Genomic DNA, 18,094 nt, shown 5'->3' with positions numbered 1-18,094 from the left:
ACTCATAATATTTGAACATTAAAAATTTATCAGTACCTCTTTTCTCTGTTGTGTACTTGTGTTCAAGTGCTTCCCAAATTTCCTTTGGAGATTGAATGTGTGCGTACAGGTCATATAAGCGATCAAATAATACGCCCAAGATGTGTCCTCGACATACCAATTCATCTTCTTCATGCTTCTTTCGAATAATCCGAATGACGATTTTAAGGTACGACTTGAATCATTTCCTTAAAGTGTTATTTGTCCCCACTTGAATGAGTTTGCTAAAGGGTTCTTGGCAAATCACTTCCAGGATACAACAAAGTATGGAATATTCGATTAGCAAAACCGAATTGTATTTCCTGTATGATTGTGATAGAGAGAAGAGAAAGCAAATAAATTGTGTAGACAACAAATTTCTGAATGAATCTTCTCTTATGCCAATGTTACCAATATACAGAGAGTATTGCACTCGCTAGACACATCATTTGGTTTGAGTATGCCTTTTCACCATGTGATACAACTTATTGCAGCAGTATATCCAATGGACATATCTGATACAAAACACCAATTAATATGTTATAAAGCATGTGGTCAAATGCCCAGCCAATGGGTATGTCTGTTAGCAACAATGAAAAGCTGCAATGCTTCAAATTGAAAAGCTGTAATGATTGGGCAAAGAACCCAACTCTTTTCTGCCAATACAAAACGCACGCATATACATATGCCTATTACACACACACACACACACACACACACATATATATATATATATATTATTCTTGAAATATCCTACTAAAATTAGGAGTATAAAATACTTCGCAACGATTGGAATTTTTGGCATGCAATATACCCACAAATAATCTTACTCTTATTGGTTTGCAGTTCACTAGTGATAAATTGTAAAGGTGTCATGCTCTATTTCCTTTCTCTCTTCTCTGAACCTTCTCTCCTAAGAACCCAAACTCTGGTTGACTGTAATCTTAGGAGCCTCTAGCCCTTTGCTCCGACTTAGGCTGGCGGCAGCCTCTCGACCCTCTCCTATTACTAGACCCTTCCCCATCCTCCACCTCTTCTAACCCCTTCAAAGCCGCCTCACCTCCTATCCCCTGAATTTTTTTAGCTTTTTTTTTCTTCCGGCGATTCTCCCACCTTTCCCTTCTAAGGTGCTACCTAGCACCTCCTCTCCCCCATCTTTTTGTGGGCAACCATTTTTCAAGGACAGTGCTACCCACATACTTCTTTTTAGTTTATGTCATTTGATCTTATTCAATTCATTCAATCCGACAATCAGAATTTGAGAGGGGTGTGTGGATAGCACACTCATTTTTCAATGGCTTTGTTTGAAACCCCACCCCAAATTCGTTATCTACCTTCCTCCCAAGGCCTTGTCTTTTGACTTGGAGCTAGAAAGGATTTTGGGGTGGTTCTTGGTTGTTGGTGTGGGTCAGATCTATCTCCGATCGCTTGAATCTGCAATGGCAATAACCCCACCGACTTTTTTTGTGGATGCACTACCTTATGCTTTCAGATCAGATGGCTCTAACCGCATTTGGGTAATCGCATTTGAAGGCAGTGTTGTCCTAGGCAAAACTCTCAACAACCTTAGGCGTTTAGGGATTTACTATAGTTGTCTATCATAACATATTCACTTTAGATTATTTTTTGGTCATTGAAGCATTGTACCAATTGACACATTTGTATTTATTTTGATTGATTAACAAATTACGAAACTATCACTTCTTGAAAAGAACTTTTTTTTTTTTTTTTTTTAAATCGCAAAGGTGTACGAAGTGAAGTTATTTTTTATCAAACGATAAATTTGTTAGATTAAAGAGCCGCCCCCAAAATCCTATTTCCCCACCTCTTTTTTAATTTATTTTTAATGACATGTTTACTCCCTATGTCAAATGACATAAATACCTAAACAATCTTGAACCCTTCTCCCAGTCCAGCTCCATTCTCTATAACTCACATCCAACGAATCTTTTTATCCATAATTCTAACCTAGTTTTTTCTCTTTGTTTTTACAAAATTCAAAAAGATCCAATTTCTTTGAATTTCATTTTGTTGTTAGCTACTATAAATTGAACGGAAAAAAAAAAAAGTCAAAAATTGAAAATTTAGAAGAAAAACGGAGAGCCCAGCAACCATCACCATCCAATTTGTCGGCACCCATCCTCCACTGGCTTGACACTTTAACCTAACATTTTCCTTCCTCCATCTCAATCAAACTCACAAACAATCAAACTCAACTTCAACGGTGGATGTCGTCGTGGGTGTCACTCATCCTCCTTCTAGTCGTCGTCAAAATGGGCCACGTCAAGGCCTTCTCCTCCAAATTTCCAAGGAGAAAAAGTTGTTTCTTGTGGGAAGGTTGTTGTTGAATTGAGTTAGATGATGTTAATTGTATCCAAGATATTTGAGGGATAAAAGTGGGTGGAAAAAGAGTATTAAATATTTTCAACTTTCTACTGTGGGTGAAATTATAATGTGGGGAAAAAATAAGACAACATGATGGTTCTAGTAGCTCTCAGTTGAGTAGATATGTGTGCATCTGTCTTTACAAATTATCGAATAATCGTTGGACTAGAAATAGTTCCAGATAGAGATATTTTTGCTCACCGCCCTAAACTATAGTATATGCTATCGGTACACTTAATCATATGTCCTTACATCTCATCCTAATTAACTTTCACACTAACTGTTGCTTTTTCAATTTTGGAAAACAAAAATAACTATAACTAAGTGAAATGACACACAATAGATAATTAGGTGTATGGTAAGCATACATCATCATTTATGATGGCGAGCAAAAATACTCCTATTTAATTAATCAATTTAAAGCTAAACAAAGAAAATTGAAAAACAAAAAAAAAAAAAAAAAAAAAAATCAACCGTCATCATCGTCGCAAATTGTGAAGGCTCTACCCAAATTTGTCAAAAATTGATGATAAAGCGGAGGAAGAAGAATTGCATGGCCCCTCCAGTCCCCAACACCCGCACCCAACCACGTCGTCGGTTACCCCCTCCCCTCTCCGTCTCCGATAACCATTTCCTAGGCACATTATTTCTGACGACGGGAAACTACGATTTACATCAAGATGTCGCCATAGCATCTCATGTCAATGATATCTCACGTGATTTTAATAAAAATTCAAAAACTTGTTTTAGACAAAAAGAAACGTTGGCAGTGCCAAATTTTTTCGAGTTCATACGATTTCTACTAGGTTCAATCGGTGAGGCATTTCATCATGCACATAATGTACATGTCAACATCTGCCGAGACATACTGGCACAGCAAAGTCCTATTGAGCACCACATGCTGAGATCGTCCGAGCCCAAATAAAAGAGTGTAAATGACATAAAGCCCATCCCAAACCAAACCAGTTAAAGTGAACTCTAACAAGTAACAACACAATCAAATTGATTGTATTGGCCATCACCTGGTCAATACAATCAATTTGAAGAGATCGATCACCAACCTATTCACTTGTTATGATTTAATTGATTTTACTTATAAAAGTCGCTTCGAGGTCAGTTGTAACGGATGTTTATCATAGACCCGGTACAATGTTTAAAACCGAGTCTTACCATAAACCTATCAATATGAGGAAGAACTTCAACCCTCGTCGCGCAGTAGCAACATCGACATCCATGGGACCATGGGTGCACGTAAGTCTCTCATTGATAAGACCAAACCAACACAATTTCGAATAGAAACGAGGCGGCCTGAAGCATTGAAGAACAAAAACCAGTGAATTGAAAATTACGGCTTTATTCAATCTACAAGGATGATTACCAGAGCATTCTGTCCAATTTAAAAGCATTCGTTCTTCAAACCGAACTAGAAGTCCCAACTTCTTACCTAAACCCCAATAAAAATAAGAAAAATACCAACTGCCTATAACCTCACAACTAAGAGGCATCCAAAAAACAAAAGCAAAGGCACGCAAGCATCGGCATCATCCCTTTTGGTTCTCCCGACTCTGCTTAGGCCTCAGCAAACCTACAAAATTGCAGCAACAAATCGTATTCAAGGCCATTTCTGTGCTGAATAAAACATTAAAAGAAACCCAAAGTAATTGCGAATGATGTGGTATAAAAAAATTACCCGAGCTCAGAAAGCCTCATGTGAGCTTCAGCATAGTCAGCAAAGAAGGCATCTTCATCCTGAAAAACAAAAAGGTAAATTTAACAATCAGTTTCAGTCTTGTACGTAATGGAAAAGCACGCAGAAAAAAAAGAAAAAAAAATTACTGAAGGCACGCACCGCAGCATATTTTTCCACAAGAGGGCGGAAGACAGGGTCATCCAGAAGAGCCTTGTCACTAGGAAGCATTAGAAGACCTTCCTGGTCTCCACCAAGAAGCACCCTACATAATTGAACAGCATTCTACTTGACTTTTGTAGCTCAGTGCAACTAGACATATTGAGAAAAGACAGCAGAAAAACAGAACTCACGTGAAGTAGGAGTTGTCGAAGATAAGGGGGTTGGGAGTCCAAGGTCCTTCAAATCCAGATCGCTCCTTGTGGCACCTTCCCTGCAATATGCAATATAACCATTGAGTATACAGAAACCAGCATTGTACATGGACAAATCAACAGGATATGAGTTACCAGGGTGTGACCACCGGAGAGAGCAACAATATCCTTGTCGCTGAGGCCCATGGTTTTGCTGAAGACATCCCTCAAATGATCAGAACCTACAGCATTTCAACAGTAAATTTTAATTCAGTCGGGACATAACATCATCACCTACATACAGGAGAAGCATAAACCAAAACAATGAGATAAGGTCATGTCACATAATATATTTACCCTTGGTAGCATCAGGAAGACGGCCCTCTGGGGGTGGCTCGGGGGCATCCTGGCACAACAAGAGGTATATCAATACAACAAGATGATGAAACAAACAAAACATATACAATGCTTAAGTTAAAAACTGAACAAAATCATATAAGCAGCAAAACAAACACATCATTTTGAAGGAAAAAACAATCCAGCACAACCGTAAATAATTAAAACAGAGGTGACGAACATCTATCAGAAAACCTGAGGTCAATAATATAATGAGCAATTACTGGAAACGAGTACAATCCAGGACTAACAAAACAGAAGAAAATTTTCTTTCTAAATCAAAATAATTCAAAATAAACGACTTTTGAACGCAATACAATCTTCTACTTCGAACACATTTGAGGAGTTGAATGCGAAGCACAACGATAACAAAATAATCAATTGACCAAACGAAAACACAAGAAAGATCGAATCATCCCAAACGATAATTCAAATACAGAGTAAAATACAATTTATTCGTGGTAATTATATCTAAATATTCAAGGTAACTAAATCAAAATTACAAGCTTAACCAAATCTTTGGAAGAAAATCAAAGCTTACTGACCTTCCTTCCTGGGTGGAATGGGACATCAGGCCCACCAGTAATCTCAACAGCAACAACACCGGCCAACTACACCAAAATTAAAAACAAAAATTACAACAAAATTATAAAAATCAAATAAATCCCCATTAAAAATTAATATCTGGTTTATTGTTTCCAATCAAACAAATCCCAATCAAAATTTCATAGACAAGATTTTGTTAGCTGTTTATATTTGAATTACCTGGTAGAAGTCAGCGTAAGAGAGAATAGGGAACTGTTGCTTGATGGGCTCCAAGAGCCTGACGGCGATGTCGAGGCCATTGTTGGCCCCGTGAGCTTGCTCAGCCGGGCACCTCATGGTTCCGAACGGCCCTCCGGTCTTCGTCTTCGTATCGTAAGTTCCAGCCGAATGCCATCTGCACCCCACCACACACAATCAAATCTCACTCCCACACCAATCACGCGCAGAGCAAAGTACCTAGAGAGAGAAACAAGACAGAGAGACAGAGAGACAGAGAGAGACGTACGCAATACGAAGCATGAGAGGAGCACAGTTCTTCTCGGCGATCAGACCTCTGAGCTTCCTCCTGGCCTTGTCGATAGCCGTCTTGTACTCTTCGCTCACGGTAGGGTAGCACTTCCCCATGGTCAAACGTCCTGCAAGACAGTCAAACCACCCGAAAAATGTCAGATCGGAATTCCATATCGGCCGATAAGCGAAAATCCGAAGCTCAACCGGCTCGATCGGAGCCGATTTTCCGGCTTATCAGCATTGGGAGAAAACAACAGAAATCGGACTCGGCAAACGGTGCCGTTTCGATCTTCGAGAGAGTACCTTCCAAGCTGGTTGTAGGTTGGTGAGAGAAATGTAAAACCCTAGCAGCGATGGAGAGTGAGTGGCACGGGGAGAGCACAAGCTCTCTGGCTGATATAGGCGGGCTGTGAGGAGGATAAGGTTCTCTCAGCCGTTGGATCTTTTCGTGATCTTGGGGCTGGATTTGTCTTAAGGGTTTGGACGGTTCGATATGCGGTGGCGATTGAGGAATTGGTGGCTGATTTAAAGCAGACTCAGCCAGTCAAGGCCTGATTATTTTCAGATTTCCTGGATTGGCAAAAAGATAGGTGGGCCCGCCTGAAGTTTGTACTAATTCTTAAATAACTAAAATACCCCTTTGTGCGTTCGTCGAACGTGGGAAGCTAATAATTTGATTTTTCCTTACAAAAAAATAATTGATTTGAAAACAACCTTTCTGTGCCGCCCATGGTTTTCATTTCTCGTAATATTATCTCAGATTCACAGGGAAAGAATCATTCTCAAACAAAAAAATATTCTCAAAGATTATAGACTTAACATCTAATAATAGTTCGTTGTATGACTTAGCTTAAATCTCATTTTCTAATCTCGTTGTACAAAAAATATGTCTATGATTTTACAAAATTTCTTCTTAGCTCAACTTAAAAGGTAGGAAAACACAAACTATAGAAATGTAAATGTAATTAAAGTAGTATGTAGACAAACATAGGATACCGAGCCTCATTTAGAAATAAAAAAGATTTATGCTATTTTTGTTACGTGACAGCATTGAGTAATGCAATAAGCAACCAAATAAACATACCACGTTTTTAAAGTTATGGACAATTTTTAAATTCTCGACATATTTTATACAATACTGAATTATTCAATCACTTAACTCTATCACATAACGATCACCCTCTTCAAATTTTATTATTTAAAAACGGCTATATTGTAAGATAATTGGCGTTACCAAAGTTTTTCGGTACAGCACACAAATTGCATGCCAAAAAAGCGCACATATGGACAAAAATAAAAATGTTTTGAAAGGGAAGGCAATGAGGATGTAAATTTGTTCAAAAAAATACGTTTCGGGAAGCAAGAGTAGTGTGACGTGGGGTGCCAAAGCGTTGGCTACCACAGAAGGTTATTTTGGTCATTTGAAATGGTTCATATTTCCTAGCGGGCTCTACCGCAAGTGTGAACGCACTTCGCCTCGGAAGATTCCATTTGCATTTATGATAAAACCACCTAGCGCAAGAAAATGAATAAGTCACCCCCTTAATCTGATTGACCGGAAGCAGTGCATGTCCTCGCCTGTATTGTTTTAACTACTGAGACTATTCGTACCACGCTTCAAATCTGTTGGTTGGCGCGCTTGCCGACTACCAATAAAAAGGTGCCACGCGGTGAGCCTGATAGTTGGGTGACAAACCACCACGTGACAACAACCAGCATCGCACTAGTATGGCGCTTCACACGTTGGATTGGAATAAAGAGAATAAACAATTGAAGTCAAAACAATCACGAGCGGTAGCTATCCCAAGACTAAGAATGGCAATTTTTTACACCATCAATTAGCCCGACATGAAAAATGCGAAAATAACAAATTTTGAATAACCTAACGAGTTGGGTTGTTATTGAATAATCTATTAACGTGACGGAACATTATTAGACCATATATTAAGAGTTAAGTAAGATATCGTTTGTCAGATATAGACATTAAGCATCGCAACTTCTTGCATGACCTTTTAACTAAATATCCAACGATACGACCCATTAATAAATCGGTCATTATTGGATACCTATTAAAAGCGCGTTATAATAATTGGTTTTAACGCGACATTACCCACTAAAATAACCTATATGATACGAAAACGACAAACATAATCCATTTACCAAGCTTAGTTGAACCTCATCAAGTTTCGTTAGACTTTTACTATCGTTTCTATATTATTATTTACTTTTTATTTATAAGATAATTGATAAGCAAGTAACATGACTGTTTTAAGTGGGAAAAAGAAAATTAAAAAAAAAAAAAAAAAAAACAATGATTTGGATTCACACGATCCAAGCATATGAAGCATTTTCTTCTAATATGAAATGGAATATACCATTGTGTCAAATAGTACGGATTGTCACAAAAGCTAACTTAATGTGGACCCTGTCGCTGCGATCCTTTTCACATCAAATCAAATTTTAATCATTTTTTTTCTTAGTAAGTTAGAAATTTAAATTCAAATTTTGTGAATACAAAATTTAATATTAATTCATTATTTTGTTTTTGAATTTAAGTAGAGGGAATGTGACAATCCGTTCTAAATTTTACGTTTTTATTTTATTTTAAAAGCATGAATTTACGAAAATGCCCTAGAGGCAAAGATTTTGACTTACGTTGACCATCGTCTAGAGAGACGTATGACTTATTCTTTTAATATATTCTCGTAGTACTCGTTGGTGTGAACGCATAGGCGAAAGCCGTTTGCGAGTCCAGATTATAACGATATAGTTATGGACGTTTGAAAATGGTTATTTAAAGTTTAGTTATAAATTATTTGAATTCCTACCTTGTGGGAAAATGGCCAATCAGATTTTAGGCACAAATAGGAAGGACCAATCAAGTATAAGGTCAAGGAACCAATTAGAATTAGAGGGAGAGGGTGAGACCCAATCAGAATAAATAAATAAATAAAATAAAAATAAAAAAAAGGAAAGCTTCCCGTGCACCCGTGCCCAACCCTGTGTGACCACTCATTTTCCAAGGCCAATTCCGGCCAAATCCGATGGAGTTTTTCAACGCCACCACCACCATCTTGAAGCTCTCATTCCCCTCTACAAAACTCACCCAAGAACCACCTTGATTAACCATGGTATATGGCGGTTGGAGGCCACAAAAGAAGAGTCACTACACTCCGATCACGACAGAATGTTATCCTCTTTTATGTAGTCGCTATAACTTGATGTCTTCCTCGTGTATGTATTTACATACATATCTCTCTTTAATTTTGAGTATTCTACATTTAACTGATGATTTTAAATTTCGAGGATGAAATTTTCTTAAGGTGGGTAGATTGTGACAACCCGTTCCAAATTTTACATTTTTAATCCCGACCCGTGGGGGATCACTTCCCGGGTCAGCTCCACCACCATAGCACGATATTGTCCGCTTTGGGCTTACCGTTCCCTCACGGTTTTGTTTTTAGGAACTCACGAGCAACTTCCCAGTGGATCACCCATCATGGGATTGCTCTAGCCCCCTTCTCGCTTAACTTCGGAGTTCCGATGGAATCCGAAACCAATGAGTTCCCAAAAGGTTTCGTGCTAGGTAGGGATAGGAATATACATTTAAGGATCACTCCCCTGGACGATGTGGGATGTCACAGGTAATGTTAAGGAGATCAAAAATTTTAATTAAATTTAAAATCAAATAATTTATTATTAAATTTTAAACCAAATAATGTATTATTAATAAAAAAATAAACACGTTAATCAATACTTAAATAATAATCTAATCATTAATCATCACATCATCACATCATTTGGTTTTATAAATTTGATATTCCTAACATTATTCTTTAAATATATCGTTATATAAAAGAAAAATTGTTAAAGAATTTATTTTACTATCCCCTTGACATCATTTTATTCTTACTTTGTTTTTTAAAATACAATATGCACCATTTCGTCACATGAAAATCTATTTTGTCTCATGTTGCCTAGTTTTATTAACTCCATTAAAAAAAAAAAACGGTTGTTTTATTGACACTCCACATTTCTATGAAAATACCCCCATCCAAAATATTCCCCTAAAATTCTAACTTTGTCCCTCATTTTTCTGAATACACCCCCACCCTCGTACAAAAGTCAACAAAAAACAATCCCAATTATACGGCCATTACCCCTGAATAATGTCATCGTTGACATCGGCACGACCGACAACTCCCATGCAGTTGATAACAACCTATCACCTCAACTCATCCAATTAGATAACCCTTCAGCCCCATCACCTCCGTCGTGGAAATTTGTCATCCAACACCCAAACTCGCCCACTTTTGCAGTGGAATAGTGGAGGATGTCGTTTTTTTTATAAGATTGTAGGGTGTTTTAGTTTAGTTCAAATAGGGGTAAAAGAGAAACTTCATGTGAAAAAATGAAAGTATGGGGTGTTTTCTTAAGATTGTGGGGTGTTAATAAAAATTGTGTGTGATGTGAGCGCTTCAAATTGTTTTGATCTTTCCCAATTATCCTAGCCGGAACTTGTACGCAGCACTTATACGGAGGCGCATGCATAAAGGTTTGGAACTCTTGGATTTTACCTACCCGGTGATCAACTGCTAATGTCACTTCAGCATACGGCATGCCACATAGTATATTTTTCACAAGCAGATGTTGAAATTGTACACATCACTAGGCAAGTTTCAATCTTTTTTCGCTTCCATTTCAGGGATTTTCTAATTAATATTTTGTGTTGAAGTTTGATTGAACTTTATTTGGGTGTTTGATTATAGGATTTCTCAAGTTGGATTGCCACCTGGGTAATCATGAAAAAATGGATTTGGTTTCTGATTACAAGGTGACTTCACCTCTCTTTTTTCAAAACTTAATTTTGAAGTTATCGTGCATATTTTTATGATGCAGTTTATTGCAAAATAATGTCAACTTTTCCTTTTTAGAAACAACTCGAGCTAGGAGCAAGTCTGGTGAATACCTAAGACCAACATTGACAATAAACTTTTTCTCTTCAGTTTACTATTACATTTTTTCTTACAAGTCTAATAGTGTTGAGAAGAATGTTTAATTTAGTTTATCTTTCATGTAATTACAAATTTGATATTTCTTTTTTCCTGCTTTTTTACTCTCTTTTTTTTTCTTTTTTCTTTTGTCACACAAGATTTTTCACAGTTATCATAGTCCGAATGAGCACCTAAGAGCAAGTTTCTCACGACAAACTTTTTCTTACCATTACTTCTTTTTCTTACAAGTCTAATAATATTAAGAACAATGTTTAATTTAGTTTAAACTTCTTATTTTGATAATTTGCTTTTCCACTACTTTCTCATAGTTGGAGTTGGTTTGATACCATGTGGGTTTTAAACATTCATATAAAAGTATCTTATTCTAGTCACCGAGTCATTGATCTTTTAATTCTTATTCTGTTAAGAGTTTAGTACTAAAAGTTAGAAGTTAGAAGTATCTTATTCCATTGATCAAGTCATTGATATACTAACTCTTATTCTCTGGAGGATTGAAATTTTAACTCTTCTCATTTTTGGTGCAATTATCCACTTACAAGAATAAACATTTTTCATGACTCCCCCTACTTCTACGAATAAATTGAAACCCATGAAATCAACAGATCATTCATCTCCATCATGTAAGACTACATGTCATAATACAAGTAAATGGACCTCTCTCCACTTATATCACACTTCTTTTTGGTCGTGGGTTCTCCGCGTGAATTTGTTCGATCTTGTTTCCTTGATCAGACTTGCTTAATTCTTATATCATAAAACAAGTAAATGGACCTCTCTCCACTCATATCATAATACAAGTAAATGGACCTCTCTCCACTTATATCATACTTCTTTTTGGTCGTGGATTCTCCGCATGAATTTGTTCGATCCTGTTTCCTTGATCAGACTTGCTTAACACTTATATCATAATACAAGTAAATGGACCTCTCTCCACTTATATCATACAAGTAAATAGACATCTCTCCACTTATATCAGACTTGCTTAATTCTTATCTCCATCACGTAGGACCATGGAGACGTTGAGGACCATAGACTGACTTACTTAATTCTTATTGCTTAAGTAAGAGTTATGTATGCAGATATGGAAAATGCATTGACTGATCATGATTACTTTCTCTTCTGATCTTGGAAGTGCATACAAAACCTTCATACTTTCTTTCGACTCCGGAAAGGATCGTTAACCATTCAACATGTTTCTTCTATAACAAAAGATAGCCAATTTGATATATGGCTCTTGAAGAAGTATTATATACGATAGGAAGAAACACGTGGGATAAAGACTACAACATACACATCAAGGTGAGTCCTAGTGTGATAAAAACTTTCATACTCCTCTTTGTTTCATGGGTACTCTGCGCAATCTGTCGTAGGTGCTTGGGAGCATGGCATATATTTCAAAGGGTACTACTCTAAATTTGAATGTATTGTCTTCTTTTTCGATCTAAACCGTGGAAACATTAGAATTTTACAAGTTGGAACGGTTGGAGAACAATTCAAAAATAAACAAAAAATAACAGAAATAAACCGAACTTGAAATTCTAATATTTTATTAACCAAAAATATTTGATTTGCAGAATGAAATTATACAATAAATACAGAAACTAATATAAGAATATCAATGATACTAACTTGATCACAGAAGGTAGAGGCTAGCGTAACAGCTATGTCCTTCGAACAGTATTTTCGTCCCACTCTTGTGCTTGTGGTTCTACAATGTTTGCTCGATCAGGATTCAACTACCTAATTCTACAACCTGCACTGGATTCTAGAATTCTAGCGAATTTGCTTTGTGTGCTTACTCTCTAGAAATTTCGTAGGGAAGAAAAAGAGGAAGAAAAGATAATCTCACTTGGATACTGTGATTGCAAATATATAGGTTGTTTCACACCCTTTCAAATACCTATTCAGTGTATTTGAAAGTACACAACTCTTTCTAATAAGAGTGTCTTTTAATCAAAATGTTAATAAATTAATTAAAAACTTAATTGTATTTAGGCTATATTATATTCAAGTCTAATCCACACACCCATAAGGCCCAAGCCTTCAATCCATTTCCAAATTATCCAAGTTCTAATTACTAAGAAGAAGGAATAAACCTATATAAAGGCTAATGAAAAAATACTATTGCCCAATGTGGGACAAGAGAGTCTCAAACTCCTACAGGAATTTCGTGTGGGAATTGCAATGTTATAGAAGTCTCTTTGACATGGGAAAGTCACAGAAGTCTACTAGTGTGCCACGGTATTGCAGAGAAGTTGGGCAGAGAAGCAACACTGCAAGGAAAAACAGTTTTTGTGACGAAGTATTTGGCCACGGAAGTAGGATTTTGACCCCAAAGGTATGGAAGGCATGGCAGTTGGTAGACTGAGAAGTAGAACAAGTTTAACTTATAAGTTGAGTCATCGTCAATTATCGAAGAATTCATAGCATCATCAAAACTCAATGGAGCACAAAATTCTCTCATTTAAGCACTCGACCAATGTATACAAATTATGGGTTTCGGATTTCGTATCGAATTCTTTGATCAATTGAAGATTTGGTAGCATTAGTGTCAATCGAAGAATACTAAAAAAATATATCATTTCCTCTACTTAAATTATGACATGTGGAGGATGGCTTGAATACGAAAAATAGACTCTTACAAAAAAGAATCCAAATAATATGATGCCCTTTCAGATACATAGTTAGGGACATTTGTAGGACTATGAATTTTTCAGGGCTGGAGTAAGGCGGATTGAAATACGTATATCTCAGAAGTTCAATCATCGACTTAACAGCTCCGATCAGATTGAGTTGCTCAAACGGATCATTGATACCACCACATCCTGCTATACTCCGAAAATGTATGCAAAGTCTACCTACTTTGCTGAGATTGATTATTCTTGTTCAGCAAGATATGGAAACATGATCCAATTGGGGATCAGACGAGTTTTCTATATTCTCGAAAATTCGTAATATCTAGGAATTGGTGAGTGTGCTAGTTATACTTACTTTGTTTGCTTTTCATTTTCGTTGGGTTTTTTTCCCCACATATGCTCGATAAAATGGAAAATTATCAATGACTCCACCACACCATGCATCATGTACAGTATACTCTGCCTTTATAAAATCGACAGATTGTGGACCATGCTTTATGAAGCCTCCAAAAAAGTAACCTGTTCTTTTTTCATATATAGCAATGGCCAATGGCCATATGAATTTATGAGTTTTTAAGGCAACCACCTATTGAATTTCATGAGAAGTTGGGACATGACACCTAAGCTGAACTTCATGAGTGTGTACGTCATCACATCTTCTACTAATTTTCTCATAAATTTTTTGTGTGACTAATATGACAACAATTAAGGCCATCTTGCAGTTTCTTACGTTTTCCTTGCCTTTCCCACTCAACCCTTTGAACCAAAATCAATCCAATGTTAAACAATGAATGTTTGATATCACGTGTATGGCATTTCTGTTGAGCTCATCCTTGCATACTGTTTATATGTAGTCTCTAATTAAGTCATGCCTTTGTGGTTTTCTCAGACTTGAATCACATTGCGTTGCAGATTGAAGGGGCTCACAGAACGTCTCCTGTGAAGTTTTCTCTTGAAAAAACCTGCCTGCTTCCTTAAATTGGTACTGTTAGAATTTATATGTTGCGTGTAGAAAATTCTGCTATTTCTAAATGCATAAGCACCTGTTATTCTGTTTCATGCATTCCTCAGCTCATGTAAACTTTTCTCTTGTAGGAACGTTTATTTTTCTTTTGATATAATATTACTTCGAAAACAATCGCAAAAGGGGGAAAAGTACATTAATGTTATCTCAACCAGGAAAACATAGCCAAGGAAGTAGAGACTAACAAAACTAAGCCATACACAGGCATACAAAAGGAGGGCAGTAAAGGCACTGCTGAGCCATAACAATTGAAATACCGAAGGACGTGATAATTCATCGCGTGACAAGACCAAGACCACATACATTATATTTTTTAAAATTACACGTACATCCAAAAATGTTTTAACTTTTAAAATGACAATTCACTTGTTATTAGTAGCTTAAAAAGTATTTGGAACATGAGAAACCTTTCTACAAATGTTATAACCATTAACAACGATGGATGTATGATAGACGTTTATTAATTTCAATCCAATCCTCCTAAATTGAAAAATTATTCTCTCTATTTTTAAGATGTTTTGAACTTCTATCAATTTCAATCCAATCCTTCATACCAAATATGATAGACGTTTATAAAAAAATCACATGTTAATCACGTACAAAAATTTCTCGTAAATAGTGGCCATTTTGTCAAACGATAGGATGTTTATAATATACTTTTACAACCGCTCCAATAACTCACCCACAACAAGCAAACTGAATTATAGATAATGTAAAAGGGGAATATTTGCAACCTTCTCATTAGTTTGGACATTCTCAGTTTTTTGTAGAATCCTACGATATTGCTTGATGGTCAAAAATTTTGTTCTACTAATATAGTTCATCAGTATCCAGCCCCTTCCATTGCTTGAGCAATGGTGGGATGGTCAAAAAGGAGGAGAGAAGAAGTGAAAGTGAGAATAATTTTAAAGAAAAAGATGATGGCAGTGGCTCATCCATTCCTTCCTTCAACCTTCTTGCATGGTGGGGGACTGGGAAAGATTTGTTTCTTTCTGTTAGGAATTTGAGCTTGAAAGAATCTGAAACTTTAACTAACCGTGACTACTAATGCATGTGACTTATGAACAATGAGAATATATATGACCAGTCGTGTGGGATCCGTGTCCATGGATTTACTGAGGTATCTGGCTTTATGACGACTTAGTTCTAATGGACTGGAAGATATTCAGGTTTAAATTTCATATTATATATCAAAGGTTAGATTTTTCTCGTATAAAATCTTCCCAGCTAGTAACCGACTTAACGTTGAATATTTAAGACAAGGTTCATCTTGCTCGAAAATTCTAGAATGGATACCAACCCTTAACATAGATCAGATGCATGAACGACAGAATGTGTGGTCCGTTTGAGAGTCCGTATCACGTCGAGAAAAAAGAGATTTTGTATGTATTTACAAAAGTTTAGATCACTTACCATATTGTCAATTAATTTTATGGTGGAACTTCAACTTCTTTCATAATCAAGAATCCAACTGTTAAGAATCCCATTACATGCTATGCCCCGGTCTATAAGAAAAATCTCATCTTGTTTAGATATACTAATTTTTTGATTCAGGCCTTTGAATTTTTTACTTCACACATTGAATCTACATTAACGAAGTTCAAACTTGAATGTAAGAAAAGGCTTGTTAGTGCCAATCTGCAATAAGGATCACAACTTGAATTTAGGAAAATGAATGTACAATCCCTTAACCAAGGTTCTTATGCTAGACGTTGATCGGGCGGTGGGCTTCCCGCCTAGGCAAACTAGGCTGATTTAAGTAGATTTATTATATATTGTATAAATAAGTGCCTAATTATACTAAAAAAAAAAACAATGAAAAAACTTATTTTTTAAATACATCAAATTAATAGTAATAAAAATGTAAGAAGCAAGGTGCAGCCATTTATTAGTATTACTCGTTTTGGCACTAAAAAGCACTTTCTTATATCCCCATGAGTCAAACAATACTATGTTATTTCCGATGCTTAAGTAGTTTTATTTACTTTGTTCATTGGAGTCATAGGAATTCTTTTCTTCAATTAGCAGGAAGTAATAGATTTAGATCATGAAGGAATAGATTTAGATATGTTATCCAAATTGTTAAGTTCATCCATAAATCTATTACATCAAAACAAAAATAATTTGGTGGATTGGTAGATGCATAGGGACTAATCTGGAGTTGCCAACCGCAAATCATTTAGGCGGAGATTTTTAAAACAATGTTAGTGACTTAATAAACTGAAGTCTGCAAAAGTAAAGTATCTCTAATTTGAAAGAAAAATTACCGATCGACAACTTTTCAATTTTCCTATTATTTTCTTTGTAAACCATTGTCTAGCACCATGCATGAACTTTATATGAAAGTCTAACAGTACTGTGGAAGAATAATGACGTGCATGCAAAAAGATGGACGAACAGCATATATTCCTGAGGCAAGTTCAATATTAAGAACAAAATCTAATGTTTTTTGGGACAACTTGTACAGGAAAGGTACAATTGTACGTGTTCGTTGCAAAAACTGCAAATAGTCAATAAATGTTCGATTTCCAAATTCCATAAACTGAAAGATTTGTGGAAGAAGTTCAAAATTGAAGAAAAAAAAAAAAAAGAAAGAGATGATTAATTGCATTTCATGAAATTTAGAGAACTCAATTTCGATAATTATTCACTAACCAGAGATTTCCAAAAGAGGGTTATTTTTAATGCATGTTTTTATCTTTTGTCAATAGTTTCAACGCATTCTTTGTGTTTTAGGTACATTAAAAAATCTCATATTTGGACGAATTGTCTGACCTCAAGTTTCCTTGGTCATCCCACTAATTTTTTTTTTTTTGAACAAAATAATATTATCTACACTAAGGGAGAGAAGATGAACTTAGCCTCACAATGAGCTAACAATAATGTGGTTTAAATTCGCCTTTGGCTAGAATCGAACTTAAGACGTCTCACTTACAAGTGAAGAATAATAGCACTAAACTGTAGTATTAAATGGTTGGTCATCCCACCGTTGAAAACCAATTTCGGGCATCAACATGTCTGATTAGTTGACCTTTTATTTCAGTTTAAGATAATGTTCCAAGAAAAAAAAAAAAAAAAAAAAGCTTGGTGAGGGAAGTAACGCTTTAATCAAATCAACAAAAATGAAAATGGCAACAGAATAATTGGACAGCATAAACTAGAAGGCAGGAACAACCTTGGTGTTAAGTTTCATCCGTTGACTCCAATCTCATTATCTTCTCAATGCTTGACATCGATCATCAAAGTGACTCAGACGCAAATTAGACCAGATGGTCACTATAGTGTGTTCGCCTCCACATGTTTAAATATCCCTCTTTGTAAATCAAACAGAATAAGAAACTTTTAATTTGGATGGCTGCCTAATTCTAGCTCAGGTTAGATGAGAATAACTTTAATTTAAATATCCCACCTTTTGGATAACTTTAATTCTTTCAGAACGAGCCCAATGTTTCTCATTTTGTATATAAAGACCTTGTACGTGCCGAAGGAAACCACATTCACATCCATTGATCCACAAACATTGT

At 36.0% G+C, this 18,094-nt stretch overlaps 1 protein-coding gene across 2 annotated transcripts; it reads right to left on the bottom strand.

Annotated features, from left to right (window-relative positions):
• Positions 1 to 3,737: 3,737 nt before the first annotated feature.
• LOC137742201 (L-ascorbate peroxidase, cytosolic) lies at positions 3,738 to 6,472 on the bottom strand. Of its 2 annotated transcripts, XM_068481993.2 has the most exons (10): positions 6,199 to 6,472; positions 5,891 to 6,020; positions 5,605 to 5,779; positions 5,385 to 5,450; positions 4,801 to 4,849; positions 4,600 to 4,685; positions 4,444 to 4,523; positions 4,253 to 4,355; positions 4,094 to 4,152; positions 3,738 to 3,988 (listed from the first exon to the last, which is right to left on the bottom strand). In XM_068481993.2, exons 2-10 carry the CDS (start codon positions 6,007 to 6,009, stop codon positions 3,973 to 3,975), a joined length of 753 nt encoding a protein of 250 aa, XP_068338094.2. In that variant the 5' UTR covers positions 6,010 to 6,020; positions 6,199 to 6,472; the 3' UTR covers positions 3,738 to 3,972. The 2 variants fall into 2 exon arrangements, with proteins under 2 accessions (XP_068338094.2, XP_088535675.1); XM_088679549.1 differs by lacking the exon at positions 3,738 to 3,988 and having other exon boundaries at positions 4,090 to 4,152; positions 6,199 to 6,416.
• Positions 6,473 to 18,094: the final 11,622 nt, after the last annotated feature.

This window comes from Pyrus communis, chromosome 11, assembly GCF_041283825.1.
Source record: "Pyrus communis isolate YQ-2024b chromosome 11, ASM4128382v1, whole genome shotgun sequence".
NCBI lineage: Eukaryota > Viridiplantae > Streptophyta > Magnoliopsida > Rosales > Rosaceae > Pyrus > Pyrus communis.
This window is presented reverse-complemented; position numbering and strand designations above follow the sequence as displayed.

Coding starts and splice junctions, on each gene's coding strand:
- LOC137742201 (XM_068481993.2), bottom strand. CDS start 6,009: ATGGGGAAGTGCTACCCTACCGTGAGCGAAGAGTACAAGACGGCTATC. Junction 5,451..5,604: donor CTTACGCTGACTTCTACCAG/GTAATTCAAATA, acceptor ATTTTGGTGTAG/TTGGCCGGTGTTGTTGCTGT. Junction 4,153..4,252: donor TTGTGGAAAAATATGCTGCG/GTGCGTGCCTTC, acceptor TTTGTTTTTCAG/GATGAAGATGCCTTCTTTGC.